General features: G+C 38.6%; 1 protein-coding gene and 1 long non-coding RNA gene across 5 annotated transcripts in view; one reads left to right on the top strand and one right to left on the bottom strand.

Moving 5' to 3' along the window:
- The window catches only part of GPC6 (glypican 6), a 1,085,955-nt gene that overhangs the window by 958,842 nt on the left and 100,016 nt on the right, over positions 1-27,097 (top strand). For both annotated transcript variants that reach the window (XM_077855187.1, XM_077855188.1), the window contains exon 5: positions 21,447-21,577. In XM_077855187.1, the coding sequence (XP_077711313.1) occupies positions 21,447-21,577 (131 nt within the window). The remainder of the gene's footprint in view (positions 1-21,446; positions 21,578-27,097) is intronic.
- The window catches only part of LOC144287830 (uncharacterized), a 31,019-nt gene continuing 6,893 nt past the window's right edge, over positions 2,972-27,097 (bottom strand). For 2 of the 3 annotated variants that reach the window (XR_013355585.1, XR_013355587.1), the window contains exons 3-4: positions 17,803-17,899; positions 2,972-3,381 (exon numbers count right to left, since the gene is read on the bottom strand). This is a non-coding gene — a long non-coding RNA (uncharacterized LOC144287830). Of the gene's footprint in view, positions 3,382-16,880; positions 17,005-17,802; positions 17,900-27,097 lie in introns of those variants that run through there. The other variant, XR_013355586.1, reaches the window with a different exon arrangement.

Here is a 27,097-nt window from a genome sequence, read left to right as displayed (position 1 = left end):
GAAGAGTAATGTGAAGATCACAGAAAAGATTTTTTATACCCCTGTGCCTCTGCTTTCGATCAATTTTTCTCTTCTATCCCAATAACGTGGTTAGCCAAGCCAGACCAAAAAAAAAAAAAAAAAAACAGAGAAATGGCTCTTCCCTCTCATTTTTGCTACAGTGTCAAAATAATAAATAGGTTAATCATATCAGTTGCATTGACTTGGGACATCTTAAACACATACCACCCTTCAGGAGGGCCGCAGCACCGTTCCAGGGTTTTTATTGAAGAATCCCTACTTTTTCCTTTTCCTTTTATTTGTGTGAACACTGTAGTCTAAGAAGTATTGAACCTTGTCTGAGAAGCTGCAAGGCGGCTCTGAAATCTACAGACCAGCAGCAAGCTTTTAAAAATGCATCGGGCAATCTAGAGTATGCTTTTATATTAATAGAAGACACAGGTAGATGAAGAGCTATGGCCACTGATTTTTGACACAACCCTAGAACTGTATCATCAGTGTAGAGTGTATGTGAACCTGTCATTTGAAATGGAGTCTGTGGCTGCTACCACTGTTTTTTCCCATGGCAACATGCCAGTGTCCCCAGGACTTACATCAATAATCACTGAGGTCTAGTGGGTAGGCCAGGCAGAGGCCTAGAGATAAGTCTTTGATCTTCTGCATACCTTTGTTCCAGCATCTGCAAAAAGAAGGGATATAGACTCCTCGCTCTACTCCCCTTTCCTTGTGACAAAGGTTCTAAAGTGTTAGACAAAACCAAGGCTTTTACTGCATTCTGTAGTTGGCTGGTTTATTTGATAGTGGGTTAAAAGTGAAGCAGGTGGAAGAAGTTAGCGTTCCACCACTAATGGATTTGTTTACTGAATTGCTTGCATCTGTGCATAGCCCTGTGCTAAGGAATAAATGAATGACAATATACCGGATTCATCAGTTTATTCCTCACCGCTAACCAAGGTCCTGGAGTTGGAAGTGGTTCTACGGCTTTTCCACTAAAATTGGTCTGTGCCTTTGCCTTACACACAACCCTTCGGAGTCCCCTTATCTTTTCTTTCAGCGCATACTTATGGCTGAGAATATGCATCTGCTATGCATCAGGTGCTGTTCTGGGCACAAAGAAATGAAAGATAAATAATTCTTAGTACCCAGCCGCAAAGAGCTCAAAGTCTAGCCAAAGAGATAGGTTGAAAAACAGATCATCATGCCATCATGTGCAACAGCAGGGAGAGAGAAAATGAGGAGGCTGTGAGAGCTCAAAGGGGACAATTCTTAAAGAGAAGGACTCCAATATTCATAGCAAAATTTAAAAAGTTGTTTGAAATTAATGGAGTACTTCACAACCCACGTTCCCTGAGGAGGATCATGTGACACAGGTACGAAATTGAGGACCTAGTAGTTGGATACCTAGTGTATCATAAGCCAGAGGGGAGACAGAAAAAAAAAAATGGGAAAGAAGAAACAGAAAACGTGAGTGTGAGGGGTGAGGGCAACCAGTAAAAGAGAAGAAAAGCCAGGAAACCAGATTGGTCAGTGACTGAGCAGAATAGCATTGGGGTGAAGTGACAAGAAAAAGACTGCCAGAACAATCAGAGGCTGCTTAATTCATGCTGTGTATGCTTTTGTCAATTAGATTAGCATAAGCCTGTGCCATCAATATAAATGATTTATTTTATCAATTTGGGTTTTTTTTTGTTTGTTTGTTTTGTTTTTTACATTATTCACAGGAATGTTGAAGAACATATCACCTGGGTTGGAAGGCAAGTTTTTAGGTGGTAGTCACTCCCTTTTAATCATATATCTGCCCTGAGCCCTACTCATTCTCCTAGCCAGGGCATGGGATCCAACTGCTCAGTGGACATTTCCTCTGAGCCTCTGACCTGTCATCCTTTCCCTTTGAAACCTGACCTCTCCCTCTCCTGTGGTTCCCCTTCCTCATCATGCTTTTCACTCTCTTTTTGTCTGTTCTCTCTTATCTGATAGTCCATCTTCCATCCTACCCATACCTCCTACTCCTTCTTCTCTAGTTAGCTAACTCCCAGTAATTCTATCAGGTTTCAAAGGCACAGCTCCAGAAAGCTACCTCTGCTCCCTTTCCCCTCTCCTCCCCTGCCACCCCTTCCACCTCACCCCCTGCAGCTGATCTAAATGCATTCTCTTTGAGGTTCCATTGCACTGGGTACATGTTTCCTGCTTAGCCCCCATTACACTGCATAATAATTGCTAGTATCCTTGTTTGTCTTTCCATGAGTCTGGGAGCTAGTAGAGACTTCATACAGCACAGTTACTCAGTACTTGTTGGTTGATTAAATGAATGAGTAAACAAAATAACACATCAGAAGTCAACAAAGTCAGGAGTTGAAAGTCTTTAGTTCTGTTGAGTCTTTTCACGGTTCCTCAATAGTTCAGCCATTCAGGAGTTACGTTGCCATAAAGGGTTGTTTCTGACTCAACTATTTTTTATCCCAATGGTGCTAGTGTAAGCATCCTAGTTTTTAATTCTTTATTTTATTTCTCTAGCTTTTCTATATACTATATTGATATTATTAGTTAACCTTTAAAAATAAATTAACAATTTTTAAAGCCTCTCTCTTCTTAACAAACAAACAAATGTAAGCCCAGGCCCAGTCCTCTTCTAGCCTAGATGTTTGTGGGAAGGAGTGAACAATTTAGGAGGAATAGTGAAGTGGTTGGTTGTTCAGAAAATATTTTGTGATAAGGTTTAGAAAGCATTAGTTTCTTGAACACTGGCTTTGGTTTATTGATATGGATGTATATGGGATAAGGTCAGTAACTGTACAGTCTAATGCAAGTTTTGAAGAATGAATACACATTTTCTGGGTCAATTTTTAAAAATATATTTAAGACTTCCACATAATAAATGTATGTGGAGGAAAAAGGGATAGATGTATACAATATAGATGCATACAGCAGACACATCTCTCTGCCAGAATGAGTTTATTCAATAAATATCCAGCAGCTTTTTCAGAATAGTCTGCTATCAGGGTAATGGTTAGTCTCAGAGTTCTGACCCAATTCCAAATCAGTAATTTTATTCTTCCTGTTTAAATTCCCCTACCATTTCCACTCGACACAGAATTCTTCTTCATTTCCCATCCCATCTGAAGTGTTACTCCATCCTGAAAAACAGCCTCGTGTACCACTCTAAAGGTGACTGCTTTGCTATGATGAGTGAGGCAATTTTGCTATGTTAAGTGCTTTGGGAAAAAAGCACTTATAGGGCTCCCACAGAAATGCAGCTAATATTACTCAATGAACCTTCCTTTCAGCCGTTGTGCAATGTGGCATTTTCAAAATGAAGAGGCCTTCCCCCATTGCCGTTTATTTATGTGATGTATTCAAAATGGTCCCGTCTCCTGAAGGCATCTGGGAATATGTGTAGAAGAAATATGAAAGAGACAAAAATTAAATACAGATGAAATTAAACAGCTACCAGTAGAGAGGCCAGTGGCGTCACAACTTCAAACCTAGATCTAAAATTCTGAATGATAGAGAAGAATGGAAAATAATCACACCAGGTAGCTCACAGTACATCCTCTGCCTAGCTAAATTTTAAATGATGGCTTCAAGAGGTTCTTAGGGTGCGCAAATATGTCCTAACTACAGAAATCAGAGCTTCATAGACTTGGGAGGGAAAGTTTGTGCAAGCTTATTGAGTATGATTATAGGCAGCATTTAAAAGGTAGCCACGTTTTTGAAAAGTATAGCAAGCAACACACTAAATATGCACAGATATATCACCCATTGGTTTCTAGAACATATTGCCTTGTTTTTTCTTTAAAATTGCTCATTATTTGTCTTTTAGTAGACTCGAATTACTGTTCCCTTTTTTAGAAAGATATCTGAATGTGTTTTCAGGACACAAGTTTGCTTTGAAAAACAGTGGTATTGTTGATTTATAAATACCCAAAGGTGTCTTACAGTTAATTCAGGTGTGTTCGCAGAAATAACTCAAAACCCATCTTTCTACCTCGGTAAGGATACAAATGGGAAGGCACTGTACACCGATTTTTAGAGTGTTGACTCTATCATCAAACAGTAGATACTCATCCTCAATTTTTTTCTATTTCTATTGTAAGAAAGTCTACATTTTCTCTATCTTTTTATCTTAAAGACTTACATAGATACTTGGAAAAAGAAAGAGAGAATTTTCTATGAAAACATCAAAGCATTTGACATTGAATGTCTTCTTTGACCAAGATAACAAAGACTTACCTTGCTGAGGACCATCTCTCAAATTTTGCGAATTATTGTTAATGTTTTTATTAATGCTACAAGCATTTCTGGGACTTTCACATTGCCTTTTGAATATGTATATTTTTAAAATCTTTTTAAATGCTTAGAAGCACACAGAGTGAGTGTTACAAGCCTGGAAGTTGGAGTCTCATGGATCCAGGTCGCCATCAGCTCCATTCTCAGTATGGAAACTCTGGCTTCACTAAGTTGATTTTCTTTAAAATGGGGCCAAGTACAGCATCCACCTCTGAGAATCAGAGGATTAAATGAGATAGTGCATGTACCACTTCCCTGCAGGTGTATAGGAAGTAAATGCTAACTGGTGGCTCTTCAACAAATGAGCTACCTGTCCTTCCAGTCTGAGTCAGTGACTATCTGCTGATCCTCTTTGCATCCATATCTAAATCTTCATTATCATCGACTCCAGATGTCTGCAATAATCTAATAGGAGAATGCGCACAACTTGGTAATACTACTCCCTTATGTTAAAGTCCTACTTCCCTTGCATTGCAGTTTCAAGTTGAATTTAGAGTCTCTGACCCATTTTTTTAAGTCCTACCTTTTTATACCACGTGTGTTTTTTTTCCCTTTAACATTATTTTAGGAGGAAATGGGCTTAAGAATGGAGCTAATAAAACAAGCCAAGTATTTCTGTGACAGGGCACACACTTATCCATTCCTTCTACATCCTGCCAACATGTAGGGCTTCTGTTTGCTTCCATGGAAGCATCTTATCTGCATCCCTGTAGCTTTCCTTCCTCTGTGCCATCTGTGTCCTTCACTATAATGCCTCCCAAATACTTCTGTCTGTTGTTGCTTGGGTCAGACTCTTAGGCCAGTGACCCTGCCCACTTTCTCTTTAGTTTATCCACCAACTGCCTGTGCACTTGTCCCCACTGATCTGAGATGCCCAACCATGCTCCCTTGGAGATGGGCCAGATCTGTAGATCCATGTGACTTTGGAACTAGAATGCCCATGAGCTACCTACAAACCAAAATATTTAACTTTACAAATGGGAATGAAGAACATAAGCGTCACACTTTTAGGTTGTGGTGAAAGTACTAGAACCAGTGTCTCCTTTTTATGCATTTAAACCCCTTTACAATGGGAAGGGAAAACAAACAATACCTTTAATGTGAAATTTTTCCATTTAAAAATACAGTGTTGGAGATCCCTGGGTGACTCAGCAGTTTAGCGCCTGCATTCAGCCCAGGGCCTGATCCTGGAGACCCGGGATCGAGTCCCACGTCAGGCTCCCTGCATGGAGCCTGCTTCTCCCTCTGCCTGTGTCTCTGCCTCTCTCTCTCTCTCTCTCTGTCTCTCATGAATAAATAAATAAAATCTTTTTTTAAATAAATAAATAAATAAACAAACAAACAAATAAATAAATAAAATAAAAATACAGTGTTATTGTAAATGTCTGCCTTTTAAATATAGGAAGTCTAGGAAAGGTAGAATCAAAGCTGTTTTTCTTTCCTTCATTTAGCTGCCCATATTAAGAATATTTCTCCTTATTAAATCCTGAACTTTCTGTATTTATCAAAAGAAATGAACACTTATCTTACTTTTTTTAAAGATTTATTTATTTATATATTTATTTATTTGAAAGAGAGCAGGGGGAGGGGCAGAGGGAGAAGGAGAGAGAGAATCTCAAGCAGACTCCTCACTGACCATGACACCCACTGAGATCATGACCTGAGCTGAAATCAAGAGTTAACCACTTAATTGATTGAGCCACCCAGGTGCCCCTGTTCTACTTACTTCTTTTTTTTTTTTTTTTTTAATTCATGAGACACACACACAGAGAGAGAGGCAGAGACACAGGCAGAGGGAGAAGCAGGCTCCACATGGGAAGCCCGATGCTGGACTTGATCCCAGGACTCCAGGATCAGGCCCTGGGCCGAAGGCTGAGCTAAACCGCTGAGCCACCCAGGCTGCCACTCTACTTACTTCTTAAATAAATAAATAGCTATCAATTTAAAGAAATCTATCTTAAGTTGGTAATCAGAAAAAAGGTACAGATCAGAGATAAGAACTATATTTTATAGTAGTGCAAAATTGAATAAGATCCCACAAAGCAAACTGTGATAGAATGGTTACAGAAATTTAGGATGCATTGAAAATATAAAATATTGTATGGTCACTAAATGGGTTTTTTCTTGGATATAGTGGGGATATATGGCTATGCGCTATTGAATTGAAAATAAAAGAGGAAAACTGCATTTAGCCTGACCTCACTACTATTCATATTAGAATTAACATGAGGAAGGAAGTACCAAAAAATATTATCCATAGTTATCTGTGTCTTGGTAGGTGATAGAGGATTTTTATTCTCTTCTTTTCCCAAATGTTATATAACAAACATAGATAAACAGACACTGAGTGGAAATGTCCAATGTGCAGTTGGATTTCCACTCCCTGGTTAGGAGATAGTTGAGATCCAGTGTATATTTATGATAAAAGGAGAGTAACTGCCTAAAAACTTTCCTTCCAATTCAGTTCTTCAGCATAAAGAAATCTAATAAGACAGTAACTACATCTTTCTGAAAACCAAATAAGTGGTTACCTTTAATTTTATGGCTGATGTCACATGTTCCTTCCCCAATCATACACATCTTCTAAGAACAGAAAGACCACTGCACTCTCTTAATCAATGAGATTGCATTCCAGTGATAAGTTCTAGAAGAGCCTACACTCCCAACACTACTAACAGAAGGCCCAGAAAAAGAAGGCATGTACCCACAGCTTGACTACAAGAGCAGCTACCCGAAGTCCCCAAGAGCACTTGTCTGCTTGACACAGCCTCATGAAGAAGCGCAGCCACAGAAGTGCAGTGCTGATGCTGTGGTGTGGACATGACTCCCCAGCCTCAGCCTTATTCACCATGCAGATACACTCAGGCCCGCCTACCTCCCTGAGACTCAAGCAGGTTTCCTTGGCTACTGGGACAAGTTCAAGCCATTCTATGATGTTTAGTTCTGGCCTGCTCCGAACAGCACCTGACTACCCACAAGACATGAAACCTTGGGCAAGCTCTTTCACCTCTAGGGTCTTAGATCCACAACCATTAAAGGAAATAATAGCACTTCCTACAGCATGGTATTGCTGTAAAAATAAAAAGGAAGCTCTGAATCCTAAAGCTGTTAGAGTAGTACCAGACTAGGCTCATTGAAAGTGCTGCCTAAGTACCCACTCCTTTTCTATCATGGGCTTTTTTCAAAAATTTTATTTATTTATTCATGAGAGACACAGAGAGAGAGAGGCAGAGACATAGGCAGAGGGGAAGTAGACTCCCTGCAGGGAACCTGATGCAGGACCCCATCCCAGGACCCTGGGATCACAACCTGAGCCAAAGGCAGACACTCAACCACTGAGCCACCCAGGTGCCCCTCTATCATAGGCTTTCTTCTCTCTCTCTCATCTCTCTCTTCTCTCTCCCTCTCTCTCTCCCTCTCTTCCCTTCTCACTCTTCTCTCCCTCATCCTCACCATCTTTCTCTCTTTCCCTACTCCCCTCTTTTCCTCCCCTGCCAGGTTAGAAAATGATCTTTATCTTCACCTTGGGGTATATGTTGAAGATAACTTGAAACAAGATGTAAAAACAGTAGAAGTAATAGAAAATTATTTTGCTATTGCACGGGATGAATCAGAGAATAGAAATGATGAAGTCATCACCTCCCAAAATGAGGTTTTTTTTTCTCTTCTTAAATCATCTGGCTTTTTTTTCTTTGGGTCTGGTGACCCATGATGAAGGGCAGACTGCTCTCTTTCTCTTTTTTTTTTTTTTTTTTCATTTTCCTTTTGGTTCACATGGCACTGAGCAACAAAATAATAAAAAATATATATTTTTTAATAATACCAGTACACACATGAGTAGGAGAGAAGGGCTCCCATTGCTTGCTGCATCACTCACTAATCACTCTATTCGGACCCAACAGGGAGTTCTGACAACACACCTGACTTCATTTATTTATTTTTTATTGGTTCTGGGAGAGGTTTGTGATTCATTCCATGTAGGTTGCAAGCCCTTGTGCTACAAGAACAAATGGTCTCTGGGGTTATTTGCTTTATTAACTTTTAGGGCAAAGGAGGGAGAAATAGGAGAATTGCTTTAACTGCAATATACTGGCAAAAAGTTCAGACTTCTTTAGTTTATTGATACCCAAAATGCTTTCACTGGTTCTATTTCTTAATGGTAGGTTAGCTGGTTGGACAGAAAGAATCAGTATGATGGAATAGAAAGAGCTTTTTGCAAGAACTGTCTGATGGTCACAGCGCTGCCATCGTGCCCGCCAAATCACTAGACCCCTTGTGTCACTGGGACTCGGTGACCTTCTCTGTAAAATAAAAGAGATAAGATACTGTCCTCTTTCAGTAAGGGTTTATGACTTCATGGATGATGATGAAATCAAACCTTCAATATGCATTTTGTGAGGAAATGGAAGGACTTGCCTCTCCATAAAGATACAATAATCGTAATTTAATAATAAGCATTTATTGTGCTATGTGCCTTGTGTTACACCTAAACCCTGCAGTGACATAGGAAGAGCCCCCATGATAACAGAGGACATCAAGGATCACATTGGTTAAGAAATTTGCCTCGTGGTCACAGAGCCTCTGACTCTGTGCGAGTGCTGTTTATAAGTTTGTCAAGGACAATTCAAGATCATGGTGCCCACACTGAAAGAATGCAGTCCCTAAGGGAGGCTTAAAGGAAAGCTTAATTGCAGCAAAGAAGGAAGGAGAAAAATCTTAGGACAAAAATGCTCTAGCTTTATCATTTATCCTTTCTCTTTCATTATTCTCTTTAAAAGTGAAGCACTTGCAATTTAGTAAGTAACGAAATAGTAGGAAAGCACATGGATGCAATGTGAGCCATTACAATGCCTGGTGTATTGCGTAAAGGGAGAGAAAACAAAGATTTTGGTCCAAGGGATGCTGTTTGCACTGAATGATTTGCTTTTCTTCTTTAGGTTCTTGTTTCCTAAACTATAAAACCAACTGGTTGGTCCAAATCAATCCACTAGCTATGAAAATTCTGTGAGAAAGACCTTTAAGAATTCTTTGCCCCTTAATCCCGTGATTCATGATCAAGGTAAAGACCATTAGGTTGATGTGAGTTATTTGAACACTCTTAGCTACCAATGACATAAAAAATTATTCCAATGAAGAATCAGCAATAAAAATTTAAATAAAGGATTATGGTTGGTAGTATACACTTTGATGTCCATCAAATTCAGGATTTACAAGGCCCACTCTTTCTGGCTTGTGATATAACTAAACATCTCTAAGATATAATATAGCGTTGTGATGATGCTGGCATGAATATATTACATTTTTATGAAATGCAATGCATCATTCTACTAACAAGAAACCAACATCAGAAAATGAGTCCTGGAAATTCCAGTTTCTGTGCTATGCTGGGAGGACTGGGAAATTATTGCTCTCGCAATTTGCAACTCCTTCTACAGCGTAAAAGCAAAATAAACCTTTGTTTGCACTGGTTTCAGAATTAAAGCGGTTTGTATATTTGTCCTCTCCTCCTCTTCCTGGATTTGGTTTCAAAGTAAACAGTTGTCTTCATTAAATTCTCTTTTATTTGGCTTAAGTTCTTTAGTTACTGTAATTATTCTGGGTAGCTGTCCCTGTTTTATTTTTGTATCAAATATCTGTGCACTATTTTAAACTACATTTAATTGGCTCATTTCCATTTCCTACTATTTACCTCACTTTGTGGTACTGATTTCTGTAGCTAGATCTGACTCCTGTCATTGTCTGTTTTGTAATTTTTTATGGATCTATACACTGTACAGGCTTGGCAAAATTAAAAAAAAATGATCATTAATTTGATACTTAGTGAATGTGGACAAATTACAGGGAAGAAACAAGTATGACATTTATCACAGAGATTTGTTTTGAAAGTTAATGGCAAACTTGGACTCTTGAAAAACAACAGGAACTACCTTGTTTGGTAAAGCCAAATATGTCAACAACATTCTTTTTTTTTTTCTAGATTAACCTAGAAGTGACCTCTGACAGAAAGAAAACCAGCCATACTTTTCAATTCCAAGCTAAAAGATCTAAAAAGTTATTTCTACCTAATAAAAAAGTACAATAAGATTCTAAATTCCCACAGAAACTCTTCATCTACCTTATAACACATCAAAAGCCACCAAGGGGCTATTTATCCTGCAGGCCAGTGCTAATAAAGTTTCACAGGCATTTGTGATGGTACTCATGGCAAGAGGAGTGGACAGGCGGAGTTTTAAGGCAGGGAGGAGGGAAACAAATTAGCTTTTAAGTTTCTGGAAGAAAATACAGAGAGATTTTTTTTTAACCATTCCAATAATTTATTTAGCAAGTGTTCATTTCACAACTCTTCAGATCCCAGTCTGTTCTAGGGTTTAGGGCTACAGCAGGAAACAACAGAGAGGAAAGCCACTGTGCCCTCTCGAGGATTACAAAATAGTGGGGGAAAGAGGGACATTAGCAAATATACACATAATAATACTGCAAATGTTACCTGCTGTCAAGAATACAGCATTGGGGGGCGGGGGGGGAACCGGGGTGGCTCAGCGGTTGAGTATCTGCCTTTGGCTTAGGTCGTGACCCCAGGTCCTGGGATCAAGTCCTGAATCAGGCTCCCTGCAGAAAGCCTGCTTCTCTCTCTGCCTATGTCTCTGCCTCTCTTAAAAAAAAAAAAAAAAAAAAAAAAAAAACACCAATCAGGGGCACCTGGGTGGCTCAGTAGGTTAAACATCTGCCTTGGGCTCAAGTCATGATCCCGGGGTCCAGGGGATCCCCTGCTCAACAAGGAGTCTGCTTCTCCCTCTCCTCTCACTTATGCTCTCTCTCTATCTCTGTCACTGTCTCTGTCTCTCTCAAATAAATAAAATCCTTTAAAAACATACAGCAATCAGATAAGAGTGGGAGTTTGTAGGGTAGCTAGAGAAGTTTCTTCTAAGAGGTGGTATTGGGGGAGACCAACAAAAATAAGATACATAGGTATTTGGGGTAGAGTATTCAAGGAAGAAAGGATAAACCATAAATGCATGGGCCCTGAGGCAGGACAGCCCCTGGCCTATGTTCACAGAACAGCAAGGAAGCTAGTGAGCGAAAACGTAGGGGCAGTAGCTAAGTTCAGAGAGGTGAACCTGGAAAGGAGAAAGCTTGCAAAATAGACACGAGACTAAGAAAACCTAGACAAATGAATGGTAAATTTGACTACAAAAAAACTTAAAATTTCTGCATAGCAAAAAACCATGAACTAAGTCAAAATATAAATAGCAACTAGTGAGGAAAAATTACTTCATGTCACCAAAGGGGTGGTGTCTTTAATGTATTTGTGTGTGAAAGAAATGTCCTTATATCAATATGAAAAAGTTAGTAACCTAAAAGAAAAACAGGTGAAGAAAGAATATGAAGGGAAAAAGCTATAGAAATGGTATCTGAGCATATTCAGGGATGTACAACCTTACTTCTAAATGAGGGAAATTCAAGTCAAAACCACAATGAGATGCCAGTTTCTCTCCCCATCAGATTGGCAAACATCCAACCATTTGATCTTAACAACATCTAAAAGTTTGAGACCTAGGGAACCAGATGCTGTCATGTATTGCTATCGGGAATGTAAGCAGGTACAGCCTTGGGACGCTTGGGTGGCTCAGTGGTTGAGCATCTGCTTTCGGCTCAGGGCGTAATGCCAGGGTCCTGCATCGGGCTGCTTCTCCCTGCACCTATGTCTCTCCTCTCCCTCTCTGTCTCTCATGAATAAATAAATAAAATCTTAAAAAAAAAAAAAACATAAAACCAGATACAGCCTCTACAGAGAGACCTTTGGTACTATCAAAATTTTAAATGCCAAAATATAGTTGACCTAACATTTGAAATTCGAAGACTTAATCAATAGATTAATCTGCACATGCGTTGAATGAATTCTGTGCCAAGATACTCACTGTGGCATTATTTATAACAGCAGGAAACCACAGGACATGTTGAGTAGTGAGAAATGAATTCGAAGTGAGGGATGGAGTCTGTGATTATGAATCCCTTTTCAGACTTGCAGCCTCGAAAGTTCTTCAGCAGGTAAAACGAGAACAAGGCAGCATCTAGGTCAACTTGTCCGCCATTGATTTCAGGACAGATTGCCTATGGGTGGGACCTTGGTGACAACTTCAATGTCACTTTCAGACTGCTGAAGGAACTCAGAGCAGGGAGTAAACAAGGCTGCTGAGGTGGGCAGGGATGAGCTAGGGCAGGGATTTTCTTATGCGGCGCAGAGAGGTTCTGACTTTCTCTTGAAGACAATGGCAACTTTTAGAAGGCACTGACCTCATCTGATTTGCATTTTTAAAGACAGTTCTTCTAGCAATGTCAGAAAAGAGATTACCGAGAAGCAAAAGCAGAAGTGGGGATAGCGATTAGTGTAAGAAATCAGAAATGCTGTCCAGAGGAGGGAAAATATTCTCTGTTTGGAATTCTGGTGAATCAGAATTCTAAAAGTAGAAAAGACTTCACTATAGAATTGTCCTAAAAATCAAAAACAAAAAGGAAAAGGAAAAAAAAAAAAAAACAGCTCTGAGAAGGGGGCATGGCCCTTCTGACTAGGCAAGCATACGCTCTCTACTATCCCGTCGACACCCTTCTCTGGGTGTTCAGGTCACATCTACCTGCTGCTGTAACCCTGTCTCCACTGGCTGCGCTCTCTCCAGGCCTCCCAGGAAACACGTTCCTGTCTAAGATCTCATGAGCATTTTAATTACTGGATTTGGGTGAAAGCAAAGGGCACGTATACTCAATGTGCCAGGCTCCAGCTAGCCACAGTAGAAAGCACGGCCTTCTCATTACCTCCGTACCATGGGCATAAATGAGCTTAGGTATGAATACTGAAGCTGCTTTTTTGTTTGTTTTCTTTTAATGAATGACTGGATGCCACTGAATGAGTTGACTAGGGTTCTTTTAAAATGTCTTGATTTTTTTTTAATTCTTTTTTTTTATTCTTTTTTTATTATTCTTTTGTCTGCTTCTCAGTGGGGAAAATATCGTGGCTAAGCTAAAACACTGGTGCTGCAGATGGAAGAGAGTGGGAACATTACTTGTAAAGAAAAACCAAAATTGGTCACTATGGAATTTTGATGAAACAATAAGGTAGACAATGCATATATATATATATATATCATTTTTCAAAAAGCAGATTATCAGGACAAATTTAAAAGATTTAATGAGAACTTTGAAATGAGCGTTTAATCTTAATTCAGATTTCTCTCAGAGGACTAAAAAATTGTTCTAACGTTCGTGTGTTTCATCTTTGTCATTTCATAAACACCATGAATGTGACCAGCATGAACACTTCTGTACCCCCCGCCCCCTGACCACGACTTCATAGTGACCCAGTGATACTTCTTAGCAAGTCACAAATACTTATTAGGTCAAGTTGAGCTTATTTTGATTGGATGTTTTCAGTTTTCTTAGCTTATTTTTCTTGGCTTTTTTGAAATATAACTAACCTATAACACTGTGTGAGTTTGGGGATCCCTGGGTGGCTCAGCGGTTTGGCGCCTGCCTTTGGCCTAGGGCGCGATCCTGGAGACCCAGGATCGAATCCCACATCGGGCTCCCGGTGCATGGAGCCTGCTTCTCCCTCTGCCTATGTCTCTGCCTCTCTCTCTCTCTCTCTGTGACTATCATAAATAAATAAATAAATAAATAAATAAATAAATAAATAAATAAATAAATAAATAAATAAATACCACTGTGTGAGTTTAAGGTATACAACGTGTTGATCTGATAACACATATATATGATAAAATGATTATCACAGTAAAGTCACTTACACTACCTCATGTCGTTACCCTTTTTGTGTGTGTAATGAGAGCTTTTAATATCTATTCTTTTAGCAATTTTCTAGTATATAGTACGGTAAGCATTGTTAGCTATAGTTACCATGATGTACGTTACATCCCCAGATCCCATCATCTTGTACCTGAAAGTCTGTACTCTTTGACCACCCTCACCCGTTTCCCCCAAATCTCCCCAACTGGATTTTCAAGGTCATTTCTACTCTATTGTTATTTAGGAAAAGGCTGATAACACTTCATTTAAAAATGAAGGCTTTTTTCTTCTTGTCTCCTCTAAAACATTTTGAAAATCATTCCCTTTTAGGTTAGAATCAGTAGCATTCAGTAAGATCATTTCTGATGTTACATCTCCTAATCTCAAGAAATAAATTAAAAATATATATCTGATCATATAAAATCTCACTTAATATTTATATGTTAGAAGAACATAAACATTCAGCAGTCCCTGCAGCAAGATAGTTTTTAATCCAGTGCCATCCAGAGATCAGAGATAACATCTAGCTCCCGTGTCAGAGCCTTTGCTCTTCATAAATTCAAATACTCAGAAAAAAATCAGAATATTTGCCTTTTTTCCAAACCTGCTCTCTATCTCTCTTATGCTCACATCCCAGGGGAAATGTATATCTTAATCTGAGGCTAGCTGTGCTCTGCAGACTTAGAGCAAGTTTGTTTTGTATATTCCCTTGAGGGCAACTTTTTTTTTCACTATTTCAGTGTTTGTCAACTGGGGTTATATCATAACTGTTAAATTGGTCAAATATTAATTGACTAGAATTCTGAATATTTAGGTCCTGACAAACAAATGTTGGGAAAATATCTGAATATTTTATAAATATTGTAAATATTTGGCTGCTCTGGTTTCCTATTGCTACAAATGAATTGTTCCCAAATTTAAAATACCAACCATATTATTACAAATCACAGTACAGTGGATTGGGAATTCACATCAGCTCAGCTGGCTGATTCTTCTGCCCCCCACAGTGTTGACTGGGGTCACTAGATGGCAATCCACTGGGAAATGGTAATATCTCACTCATGTCTAAGGTGTTACCATTTCCCTATGCAGGTCTCTTAGCTGCATAGGGGCTGCTATAATGGAAATACCATAGGCTGCAGGGTTTAAAACAGCAAACATGTATTTCTTACAGTTCTGGAGGCTGAGAAGTACAGGGTACCGAGAGATCTGGAAACTGCGCACTGTTAGTGACAGCAGTGACAGAGCACACCCAGATTCAAGGGGATGGGGCATAAACCCCACCTCTCAATAGGAAGGGCATGGAAGACTTTGTAGTCATCATTAATTGGCATAGGGGCACATCATGAGAAAATAAAGCAGTCTTGTTTCTCTCACTAATGAATTCATCCATCACAAAGCAGCTATTATCAAAACGTTGACTTAGCATACCAAAGAGCACCAGCTATACATCTTAAAGTCATCCCGTGCCTTTCCCTCCCTTACTCCTCACATCAATTGCTGTCAACATTCCCACCCAAATTTCTTGCATGTTGGTCCTCTCTTTTCAACCTCTGCCCCGGAGGTAGTGCCTTGTGTTAGCCAACCTTTATGGAAAGCCAGTTGTGCACCAGGCATTGTGCTAACAGCTCTCCAGGCACTATCTTATTTGATTCCTCATACCACTGCTATTAGGTAGACATCATGATGAGCAGAATGGGACTCATGACATGCATTGTTTCTCTGGCACTTAATGAAGGGTCCGAGATGGAAACACAAGCACCTGATGCCATCTAATCAGAGTCAGATCTCTTTGCTCTTAACAGGAAAGTCTATGCTTAGTTAAGCAAACTACCTTGGCCTAGACGTGCAGCTTTGCCTGCAGCCTGGTGCCTCACCTTTGGATGCACACCTTCTGGTTGAGCCTTTACACACATCCCCTGTTCTCACACGGTAACCACATCTCTGTGTGCCTCAGAACCTCGAGATGCAATACCACTTATTTCTAACTCATCTGAACGTCCCCTCCACCTAGAAGCAAAAGTGAGGTGTGCTGCTAGAGCCAGACGACTGTCTTTGTTTAAAGAGAAACAAAACCAGTATGGCCCAGGAGATATGTGCAGAAGGATCAGCTGATCATTAGCTGACATGCCAGCACTGCCCTGTTTAATTGGCCATAGATAACAGCTGAAAGAGCACAGTTAAAAATAATGTTCCAAATATTTCAAAATATAAAAGGCACAGAGATAATTAAGACAGCGTAGGATGGCAGCCTCTGGAGTAAGTTATGGCTATGTTGTGACTTAACGGATTGCAGAGAAACTTACCAACCACTGCCTTAGTGTCATAAAAGTATTGGGAGGAGAGAGAGGTATGGCTTCCTTCAGCCCCAGAGAAAAAGGAAAGTTGTCCTGACCTGGAGAGCTTGGCTGATGAGAGCCTTGCCCAGCCGGTGGGAGGCAAACCTGTCAAGCAGGATGCTCTTGGCTGCTCAGTGGGGTATGCAGATCCTCTCAATCCTCTGAGGTCTGGGGTCCGGGGAGAGTGGCCATTCACTTCTAGGCCTACAGGGAGTTCCAGGACTAGTCAGCTCTGGCCTTCCACTGCCACTTTCTCATTCCATAATGTATCTAAACTAGACTCTTAAAGTCAGGAGCTGTCAGCATGACCCTTAGTAGCAGAGATGCAAAATACTAGAAGCATTTTCTGAAAAGTTGCTTTTCCTTTTGTGGCCCTGGGGAATCCTGTCATGTATATTTAAAACAAAAAGGTTTTGCGGGGTGGGGGGGCGTGAGTGGCTCAGTCAGTCAAGCACCTGCCTTTGGTTCAGGTCATGATCCTGGGGTCCTAGGATCGAGCCCCCCATCAGGCTCCCTGCTCAGTGGGGAGTCAGCTTATTTCTCCCCCTCAGCCCCTCTCCTTGCTTGTGCTGGTTTTCTCTCTCTCAAATAAATAAATAAAGTCTTTTTAAAAATAAATAAATAAATAAATAAAACAAAAAGGGGAACTGGGCAGAGGGATGATTGTATCTTTAGGTGACTCGTTTTTGTTTTGTTTTATTTTTATTGGGATATAATTGATGTGTAACATTGTATTAGTCCAAGGTGTACAAAATAATGATTTGATATATATATATATATATATATATATATATATATATATATATAAATGATCACCACAATAAATCTAGTTAACAACCATTATGACACATAGTTACACATTTTCTTTCTTGAGATGGGAACTTTTAAGATCTACTCTCTTAGTGACTTTCAAATGTGCAAAACAATATTCTTAACTACAGTCACCTTGTTGTACATTACATCCCCGGGACTTACTAACTAAAAATTTGTACCCTTTGACCTCTTTCACCCATTTCTCCCACTTCCTAATCCCTGCCTCTGGCAACCGCCAATCTGTTCTCTTTATCTATGAGTTCAGGTTTATTTAGATTCCACGTGTTACTGAAATCATACAATATTTGTCTTTCTTTGTCTAACTTATTTCACTTAACATAATGCCCTCAAGTTCCATCCTTGCAGAATTTCTTTCTTTCTATGGCTGAATAATATATATACATCTCACATCTTTATCCATGTATCTGTTAATGGACAGTTCCATTGTTTCCATGTCTTGGCTATTATAAATAATACTGTAGTGGGCATGAGGATAAAGATATATTTTCAAGATGGTGATTTGGTTTCTCAGAACCCAAATGATTGTAAGATCATATGGTAGGCTTACTTTTAATCTTTTTAGGACCTTCCATACTGTTCTTCAGAGTAGCTGCACCAATTTATGTCCCCACCAACAGTGTAAATGTGTTTCCTTTTCCACACTTCTGTAATTCATAAGCACAATAATCATTACTACTCTTTCTATTTTTTTTTTTTTATTTTCTTATTGGTGTTCAATTTATTAACATACAGAATAACACCCAGTGCCCGTCACCCATTCACTCCCACCCCCCGCCCTCCTCCCCTTCTACCACCCCTAGTTCGTTTCCCAGAGTTAGCAGTCTTTACGTTCTGTCTCCCTTTCTATTATTTTGGTAAAAAACATGTAACATAAAATCTACCCACTTAAATTTTTAAGTGTAGAATACAGTATCATAAACTATATGCACATTATTACTCTTAATGATGATTCTGAAATTTTGAGCCAATCTACATTGGTTTTTGAGTGTTCAAAGGAGAATTTAATTTACTTAGTAATTAAATGTATATAATTAGTGTGTGTATATAATAAGGTGTACAACATAATGATTTGATACATATGTATTGAAAAAGGATCACAAACGATCACAAAATGATCATAAATAATATATAAGTATAATATATAAACTATATATTATATATAAATAATATATACAATATAAATATATATTATATATATAAACTTTTGTGTGTGTATGTGTGTGTGTATATATATATATATACAATTAGTAATAGCCTAAACTATATAATAGCTTAAAGTAGCATCTTCTGACTACTGATCTGAATTAAAAGAAAAATAAAGAATACCTGCCTACACCAAAAATGTATCATCTTAAATTAGTTTTTATAAGAAAAATAAATGAATTGAGATAAGGTATGGAAATACAGGAGCAAGAAATTTGAGTAAAAGTGACCATTTGGTTATGTTTAATATAAAGGATCATCAGTTGGACCGCCTTATTCCAAGACTACATGGGCAAATGATCAGAAGAGGCCCGCCCGAGGACTTTTATGGTGATTAGAGTCTAAAAGGATGAGTTTGCAGACCCAGAAATCTAACAAGCAAGCACTGTGGTGGGAAAGGAGCAGGAAACAAAAAAACTGAAATCACCAAAGAGAAACCTAGCTGCTTTATGATAGGATCCCATAATTTCAAACTATGGCACTACAATAAGTCCTTAGCATCCAATCCAAACACTTCCCCCTACTAATGAGAGCACAGTGGCCCTCAGACTTCCAGGATGGCCAACAGTATCACTGTCTCAAGTCAGCCCATTCATGTTGAATGAATACACTGCAGTAGACCAGTACTCTTTGTATTATGATTTATGCAAATACTAATGTAAGACACAAAGTTAAGGATCCCATAATTTCAGTTTCTTTAATTGCATTTGTTGAATCACTCCATCAGGCCAATTCTTTTTCCTGTACGAGGATTCTTGATTCTTCTAGCAGAATACACCCATCTGGAGAAACTTGCTCATTCGTCATAATTAATCGTCATCAAAAAACCCGTTGGAAAAAAAAAAAAAAAACCCGTTGGAAAGTCTAAGGGTAAAGGGGACTATTTTTAATAAATGTACAAAACAATATAAAGACATAAAAGAAATAGATCAGCTCTCAGATAACAGTGAGCCACCTTTGAAAACCTTAAAGGGAAAAAAACATCTTTAATATCAAAATACTACCAACACACAATATGCATCCTCTGTCCACACTGCCAGGTAATTAAGTCAGTAAGATGCAGAGAAATCATTACTTTTGTTATAAGATCCCACTGCGACATACAAAGTCTGCATTATCTAAGGGAAAAATCAGAAAATTTGTTGTTAGGGGTTCTTTGGGAGTCTGTTCACACTAGAATAGAGGGACCTCCTTGAGTGCATTTACTCTGGTGGCATTACACGAAGGGTAGAGCAGAACTCAGTTCTGGGAGTCTGGCACAGAAAGCCAATGGGTAGCGTTAAAGCTGATGTTACTCACAAAACTGAGTGTTCTTTAGAGATGTGACTCTTTGCTTCCCAAAGAGTACTATATCTTTCTTACAATAATTCATCTCTCTTAAAAGATTTCTCATCTACCTAATTCATAACTATTTATAACCTTGAAAAAATTTTGATGTCGGACTTTGATTGAGCATGGTTGGGTATGTAATAAAAGTAAAATTTGGTTTCTTCTTACTAATACTATAAAATACCTACTACAAACATCATTTAACATTAATGGTATATTATTTTAGAAAGCATAGTATATGATATATGGGTGGTATATTTCCAGTTGCATGCTTAAAATGCACAGAGGGGGGAAAAAAAAGCAAAGCATATACAAACTATTCTGGGTGTTATTCGGGGAAGTAGCTTTATGGATGTATCTCTCTCCTTTGTTGTTGGAGGGGTTTTTTTTGTATTTTGTAAGTGTTTGATAATAAACGTGTATTATTTTGAAAGAAGGAAAGTGTTTTCAGATTGGCCTCCAAAAGCTTTAACAATTCAAAACCTTGAGATCTAAGATTGGAATCTATATGTTAAAAGTCTAAGCTGTGCTTTCTAATATGGCAGCCACTAGTCTCAAGTCAATATTTAAAAATATATTTAAATTAATTAAGAGCAAACTAGTTTGTTAACAATTTAATTCTCCAGTCACGCTAGCCACATTTTAAGCCCCAGTAGCCACATTATCACCCTCACAGGAAGTTCTGTTCAACCATCCAGATGAAGGCAGTTTACTAAACTGTGCCCTGAATACTGAAGACAAACTGAGCCAGTTTTTGGTGGCACAGTAATGGGCATATGCCCCTCACCATAGATGCTGAGAGACTCCTCATCACCAGTCCCTTTTATACTCCTCACCAGTCTGAGGCTAGCCAAGCTCAAAGGTTATTCCTGTGGGCATTCTGCTAGTCAGTGATGGACCAAGGACGAGAACAACAGGGCTATGCACTCCTCAGGAAGAGCTCTTGCCAACACACTATGACCATCTTCTCCAGAAAACTAAAGCTTCCCAAGCAGTACTTCAGTTCAGCACAATATCATTTCACAAACAGTCTCTTGTGTGCTTACTATGTGATAAACACCATAATAAGCCCTGAATAAACCCAATAAGAGCCGTGTCTGTATCTCCAAAGGATGTCAGAGTGTTAAAACAGAAGGACCCAAAATAGGGGCAGATCTGTTCTTTGCAAATCTAGAAATGCTTCACCCTATCATATATAGGTTTAAATAGGATCTCAACATTTGTTCACCCAAATCCACATGTTAGCACTTCTTTTCCAACATTCTCAATTTTTCTCATCCTCCAGGAGAAAAGAGACTAGACTCCATTTTTGAAATTTAGCCAATCCTTGATCTAATATTGTTTTCTTTTTAGTTTTGTTCTTTTTAGTTTGGTTTAACTTCACACTGGATAGAGACATCCAATGATCTTAATTTGGATTTCTGTCTCATCTTTAGGCCTGGTTTTATACATGTAAAATAATTTTCAATCTTCAAGTGAAGTAAAATAAAATACTGCTTTGATATTTAGTCATCCATCCCATTTCCAATTATATAAAAGCAAATAAAAATGTTGAATGAAAGGTTATTTTTCAACCAGTTGTGTTGGAACTGTTTAAACACAGGTTAACAACCTGGAGCTCCCTGATTTCATATAAATCATGCTCCTGTATTTTAACAGATGCGATGCTCTTGGTGGCAGAGCGACTTGAAGGACCATTCAACATCGAATCTGTCATGGACCCCATAGATGTCAAGATCTCTGAAGCCATTATGAACATGCAAGAAAACAGCATGCAGGTGTCCGCAAAGGTATTTGCATTAGTCATATTTCTACTAATAAGGAAAATGCAGTCATCTAAAAATGAAGTAACTATGTATGTCGGCTGGGATTATCAATTCGAATACATTGTCAGAGAGCTTTTCCTGTTGAGCTACAAATTTGCTACTTCATTTAAAATGTCCAACAAAATGACATGAGAAAGGAAGTAATCTTTAGGTTCTCAGCTATTCAAAATCATGGAATTTCAGAGAGCCCCAGGTATATTGACTAATCCCTCACATTTGTGAGCAATTTGGAGGGAAATTTTCCTTCTAATATGTTTGAAATTTCTGCACACCCTCAGCCTGTTCTCTCTCTAGGAACTTCTAATTATATCTTCAGCTGTGCAAACGAGGCAAATGTTCTATATGTTCAATCGTAAATAATTAAACATTTCATCTGATTTTCTTTTTTAAGACTATGACATAAACTTCATTAATGAATCTTCAGGGGAAAATGCTCCTTTGTATGAAGTCAAGCGCACATTAAAAGAAGAAAAGTACATTTTCATAAATCATATGAGACAGAGCTTCTGGGTTCGGAGAATACACAAATACCAGGTGCCAAATTTCTGTTTGTCTCCATTCAGTTGAAGATAAACAGGACCTACCTTAAGCAAAATTGTGAGGTTTGCAAAGGGTCCCCAGCCTGTTCTTCATTGCCCCTTTTTGCCCACAAGGATGAATGCACTTAGCCCTTATATTCTTTTTATTGGCCTCCCTGCCATGACACACTAACCAAATCTATGTCAGGCCTTTAAACCTGGCTGTTGACTGAGCGATTGCATTTTAATTGAAAGTAACTCACACAAAAATATGGCAAGCAAAGAGATGCATGCTTAGCTTTCTTTGATTTTTAAAATCCTTTGTGGAAGAGATTTCAGATATAATCAAGGAGGAGTGGATGTGTGATGGGGGGACATTGGCAGGGCAGAAAGAGAGCCATGGCATCAGACTAGGCTTCCTTGGCGGAGTCTGAGTCAAACCAGATTTGGGCTTTTGGGGGTGAACTGGTAGGAAATGGGTAAGAAAAAATCTGCCCTGGATCCCTTTCTCTTTCTCTCCTTGGGAGATAGACAGGCCAAGAGTTTTGTAGGCCTACCTCTGAGTTTTAATGAGCTTGGGGTAGCTTGTATAAAGGAGGATTCTCCAAATTACCACCATCCATTGGGGCAATAGCACATTTGCACATTCCACAAAAAGCTATTTTCTTCCTTTCCTGGGAAAAGATAACAACCATTTATTCCTCTCAAATTTATTGCCTAGACACCGATTCATGTTGTTTTGAGAGACCACGATCTATCCCCTCAGTGCTTGAGTAACCAGATGTTAAGGTTGCTGATATTCAAAACAGCCCTAGAGAAGAGGGTATAAGAAGCACTTGGACAAAAGTGTTTGAAGTTTGAGACCATCACACACTTTGAAGGATTTCCACTGGAGCATGTGCATACGTATTCAAGTTATTCTATTAAAAAATCTTGAAGAGGTCAGATGGACTCTCTCTTTATTACCAGAATGTGGATGAGACATTTTTGTGGAATTTGTCCAACTACATTATAATAAGAGGGTTGTTAATAAGGAATGTGCTTTTAAAAAGACACATTTCCTTGTGAGAAATGTCAAAATCAAGAGTAGAAATAATATAGGGCATGTAAGGGTACACTCACATGAGAGGTTATAGTATAGCAGGTCATAAAATAACAGGACAAGAAATGTCAAATGAGCTAGAAACAAACAAAAAAAAATGTATCTGGTAATCTTGACGCAGGGCAAAGGGGAGAGAGTTAAGGAATGAGAGAGAGGAGAGCAGCCAGGCTCTGCAGGTAAGAGGGGTAGGAGACAGGCTGCAATGTAGAAGAGGGTTTGAAGAACAACCAAAGTCAGCATCAAAATATCATGGAGAGGCAACAGGTGTTTGGTATTTGGATATATTTAGCAGGAAACACCAATAGGATTTGCTGATGTGATGGATATGTTCCAAAAGAAGTTTATTGCATCAAGGGAATGGAATTTAGAAATAGGTAGCTTCATTTTCCATATAAGCCACATCCATGAAGTCATCTAGATTTCTACACTTCCACTGGAATAATTACATAATTACATAACAAGGCTTCCTTAAATTCTGATAAGGCTTTGAGCAAGGCCAGAAGCTATTTCCTAATTGAGGGTAGGGGTAAAGGGTGGGCAGTTATCCTGAGAGTCATAAAGCTTACAAATTAAAATGACTTTTTATTCCAGGATATGATTGACAACTTCTCCTTAGAGAATCATTTAACTTATTACACCAGTTGCTGTTAGAAGTCATTCTAAAGCCGCTTTCAGAAAAGCAAGCAAGTTTATAACTGTTAGATCCTGTTGAATGCTTACTTCAAAGGACTATACTGTGCTTTATGTACTTTATATTATATGATATTTATAACAATGCTTGTGATGAGCTGGAACCTCCCACCTTATTTTCCAGATAAGGAAACCAAGGCTTTAGAAAGGTTAAGTAACTTAGAGGGGCCTCATGGTGCATAAGGAGAGCATAGAAGGTTCTGATGGCAGGGTCCATGTTGCCAGATCACTGCATTATAACAAAGAGGGCACCTCTGAAGCCAGTCTCACGCAAGAGCGGAGGTCAGTAAATATCTGCGGAGTAGACCAAGCATTAAGAGAAAGTTCAAAGACTTTCAGTAAAACCTTCATGAGAAGATGAGGAAACAGAGTGGCAAAACCAAAAGGACTCAAGTTGTCTCTTTCTGTTTGATTCCCTTCACAACTATACCTAGTGCTTCCCACCATGCTAAATTCTAATGGAATCATTCTCTTACCGAGTCTCATCATTTATTGCTTCCAACCTTTCCTGAAGTTTTGGTAGTACAAAGTATAAAAGTCTACTTTGCTCTCCCTGTTTCTATCTGAAGGCAGAAGATGAACACACCACAGTTTCAGATATGAAATTCCCCTCCTCTAATGCCATAGGTTCTCATCATATCTGCAGGAGAGAACAGCTTATTTTTTTTACCTAGTCACTGATCCTGAATTAGTGGAATTTGCTGACTAACGTAAAGATCTGTTCCCACCATGTATGCTTGTGCTCCAATCTTGTCTTAGGTCTGTTCTTGTACATATTATCAGATTCTTTTTCCTCTCCTAGTTAGCCCACAGCTAAACTATTGAATATAGGGGACACTGATATTCCTTTAAAAAAAATACATTGGCTAGGGGTGCCTGGCTGGCTTAGTCGGAAGAGCATGTGACTCTTGATCTCAGGGTCATGAGTTCAACCCCTATGTTGTGTGTAGAGATCATTTAAATAAATAAACTTTAAAAAATACATTGGCTATACCAAATTGTATAATCAAGCTATAAAATTTTGGTAATAACATTATGGCACTTACTTCAAACTCTTGGTTTTTGTATTCTTTGTATAATATTATATGTTATATAATATATATTACATATATCATTATATGTGTGTATATATATGTATGTGTACATATGTTTAAAGACTGGAAACAAAAGCACACTAAAACTATTGTTTTTTTAATATTTTATTTATTTATTCATGAAAGACACAGAGAGAGAGAGAGAGAGAGAAGCAGACACATAGACAGAGGGAGAAGCAGGCTCCAGGCAGAGAGCCTGATGTGGGACTCGATCTTGAGACCACGGATCACGCCCTGAGCCAGGGGCAGGTGCTCAACCGCTGAGCCACCCAGGCGTCCCTGTTGGTTCTTAATGAACAAATAATCACCTAGTACCAATTACATGTCCACCAGTAGTTGACCACCTAGTATATTCATTCAACAAACGCCTTATCATATACCAGGCATGAAGAATACAGTCAAAGACAAAATAGCTCCTAGGCTCCCATGTCAGTCTCTTTCTAGATGTTTTATATATTTATTTCAAACCCTTGGTGCAATCTTATAGAGCATCAGTCTCCTGATTTTATAAGTAAAGAATGTTAAATTTACAGAAAGTGAGTAGCCTGCTTGAGGTCATGCAACTAACAAGTGGCAGACTTGGAATTGCTACTGTAAATGGTCTGATCCACAGAAAAAGACTTTCCCAGCATGCCACTGTTTCCTCAATAAGTATCTTCCCACTTGGTCCACATATACTTCAGCACTGGAGGAACCAGCCTTCTAAGGGAGGGCTATTGCCTAAAACACACTACAGAGAACCTTCTGATGAGAAACAAGTACTGGTAATTCTTCAAGCCCCAACCACACTTACTACATTCACCATCTTCCTAGTCTTCATGGCAGACACGAAAGCTCCCTCATTATTCTACCACTTCTGTTACCCACCCAAATCAAAGAACTTTGCAGGTTTTTGGAAATTTCCCAAGGAGAGGGAGAAGAATACTTGCTGAGGCTCTGCCTGTGAATTTCAGATGTGTTGTGTCTCCTTATCCTATCAGGGAAGATGAAACTGATCTCACTCAATATAATTTAACTGTATTAGGAATAATTTCAAATCTAATCCAGGAAAAGATTGGTTTGTCAGATATAATCTAAATTAAGAAGGAAGACTTATTAAATTCCAATTGAAACCATCCATTCAATTAATACTTATTACAGATGAGGGTAGAACCCATTATAGAGGAGTAGAGTGGCCTCCAGATACTTAATTTTCTCCAGACAATTCTTTCCGAATCTACAGCACAAATGAAGATGGGGAGAAAAAAAAAAAGAAAGAAAAGAAACCTAAGAGGATGGAAAATAGAATGTAGTAATATCTGCCTCTAGCTAGTGAGTCTTAGTTTCCTCATCTGTGAAATGAAGGTTTCTTTCAAATGTGCTTTTCCAGTTCTAAACAGTTAGCAGTGTGGTGAACATTATGTCTTCACTACTGGTTAGGTTTCCTTTTCTAGCATCCAGATATTTTTCTTTTCTCTGGATCTGTTTTCTTTCAAAACATTCAGGCATAAGTGATATCTTGGAAATTCACATGTAGAAAATACCATCTTTCAGATACGAAGACATTGTTTAGAATTTAGTTTAAATAAACATATTTTTATGCCAGTAGTGTTTGTCTTTGAGTTCCTAGGTTATGTGTGCCCTTCTTAAAGCAGCCGGCATATTATTTCGTGTGTTTTAGTTGTTTGCGTACTTCCCTTTTCCTTCCCAAGATTATAAATTATTTGACAACAGGAGTTACATCTAACTTGTTCTTACATTCTACAGAGGGCCATCCCAACATGTCATTTTACACATGGAAGAAACAGCAAATTTTGCTGAGTTGAACTTGAAACATGAAAGTATAAGGCCAGAGAGACTTCAACAATAAAGAACAAAAATACCTTAAGATGTACTTGAAGTCAGCCTAGGATTCTTTAAAATAGCATAAAGGTTATAAGATCAGATTTTGACATCAGACAGACCTCAGATCTGGTTTTTACTAGGTTGTGGACTTGGGGCAAATTATCTGTCTAAATGCAATTAACTCACCTTAAAAATGAAGATGCTAGTAGTACCTCCTTATAGGGTTGTTTGAGAGTAAAACTGTATCATCCATGTA

Source organism: Canis aureus, chromosome 17 (genome assembly GCF_053574225.1).
Source record: "Canis aureus isolate CA01 chromosome 17, VMU_Caureus_v.1.0, whole genome shotgun sequence".
NCBI lineage: Eukaryota > Metazoa > Chordata > Mammalia > Carnivora > Canidae > Canis > Canis aureus.
This window is presented reverse-complemented; position numbering and strand designations above follow the sequence as displayed.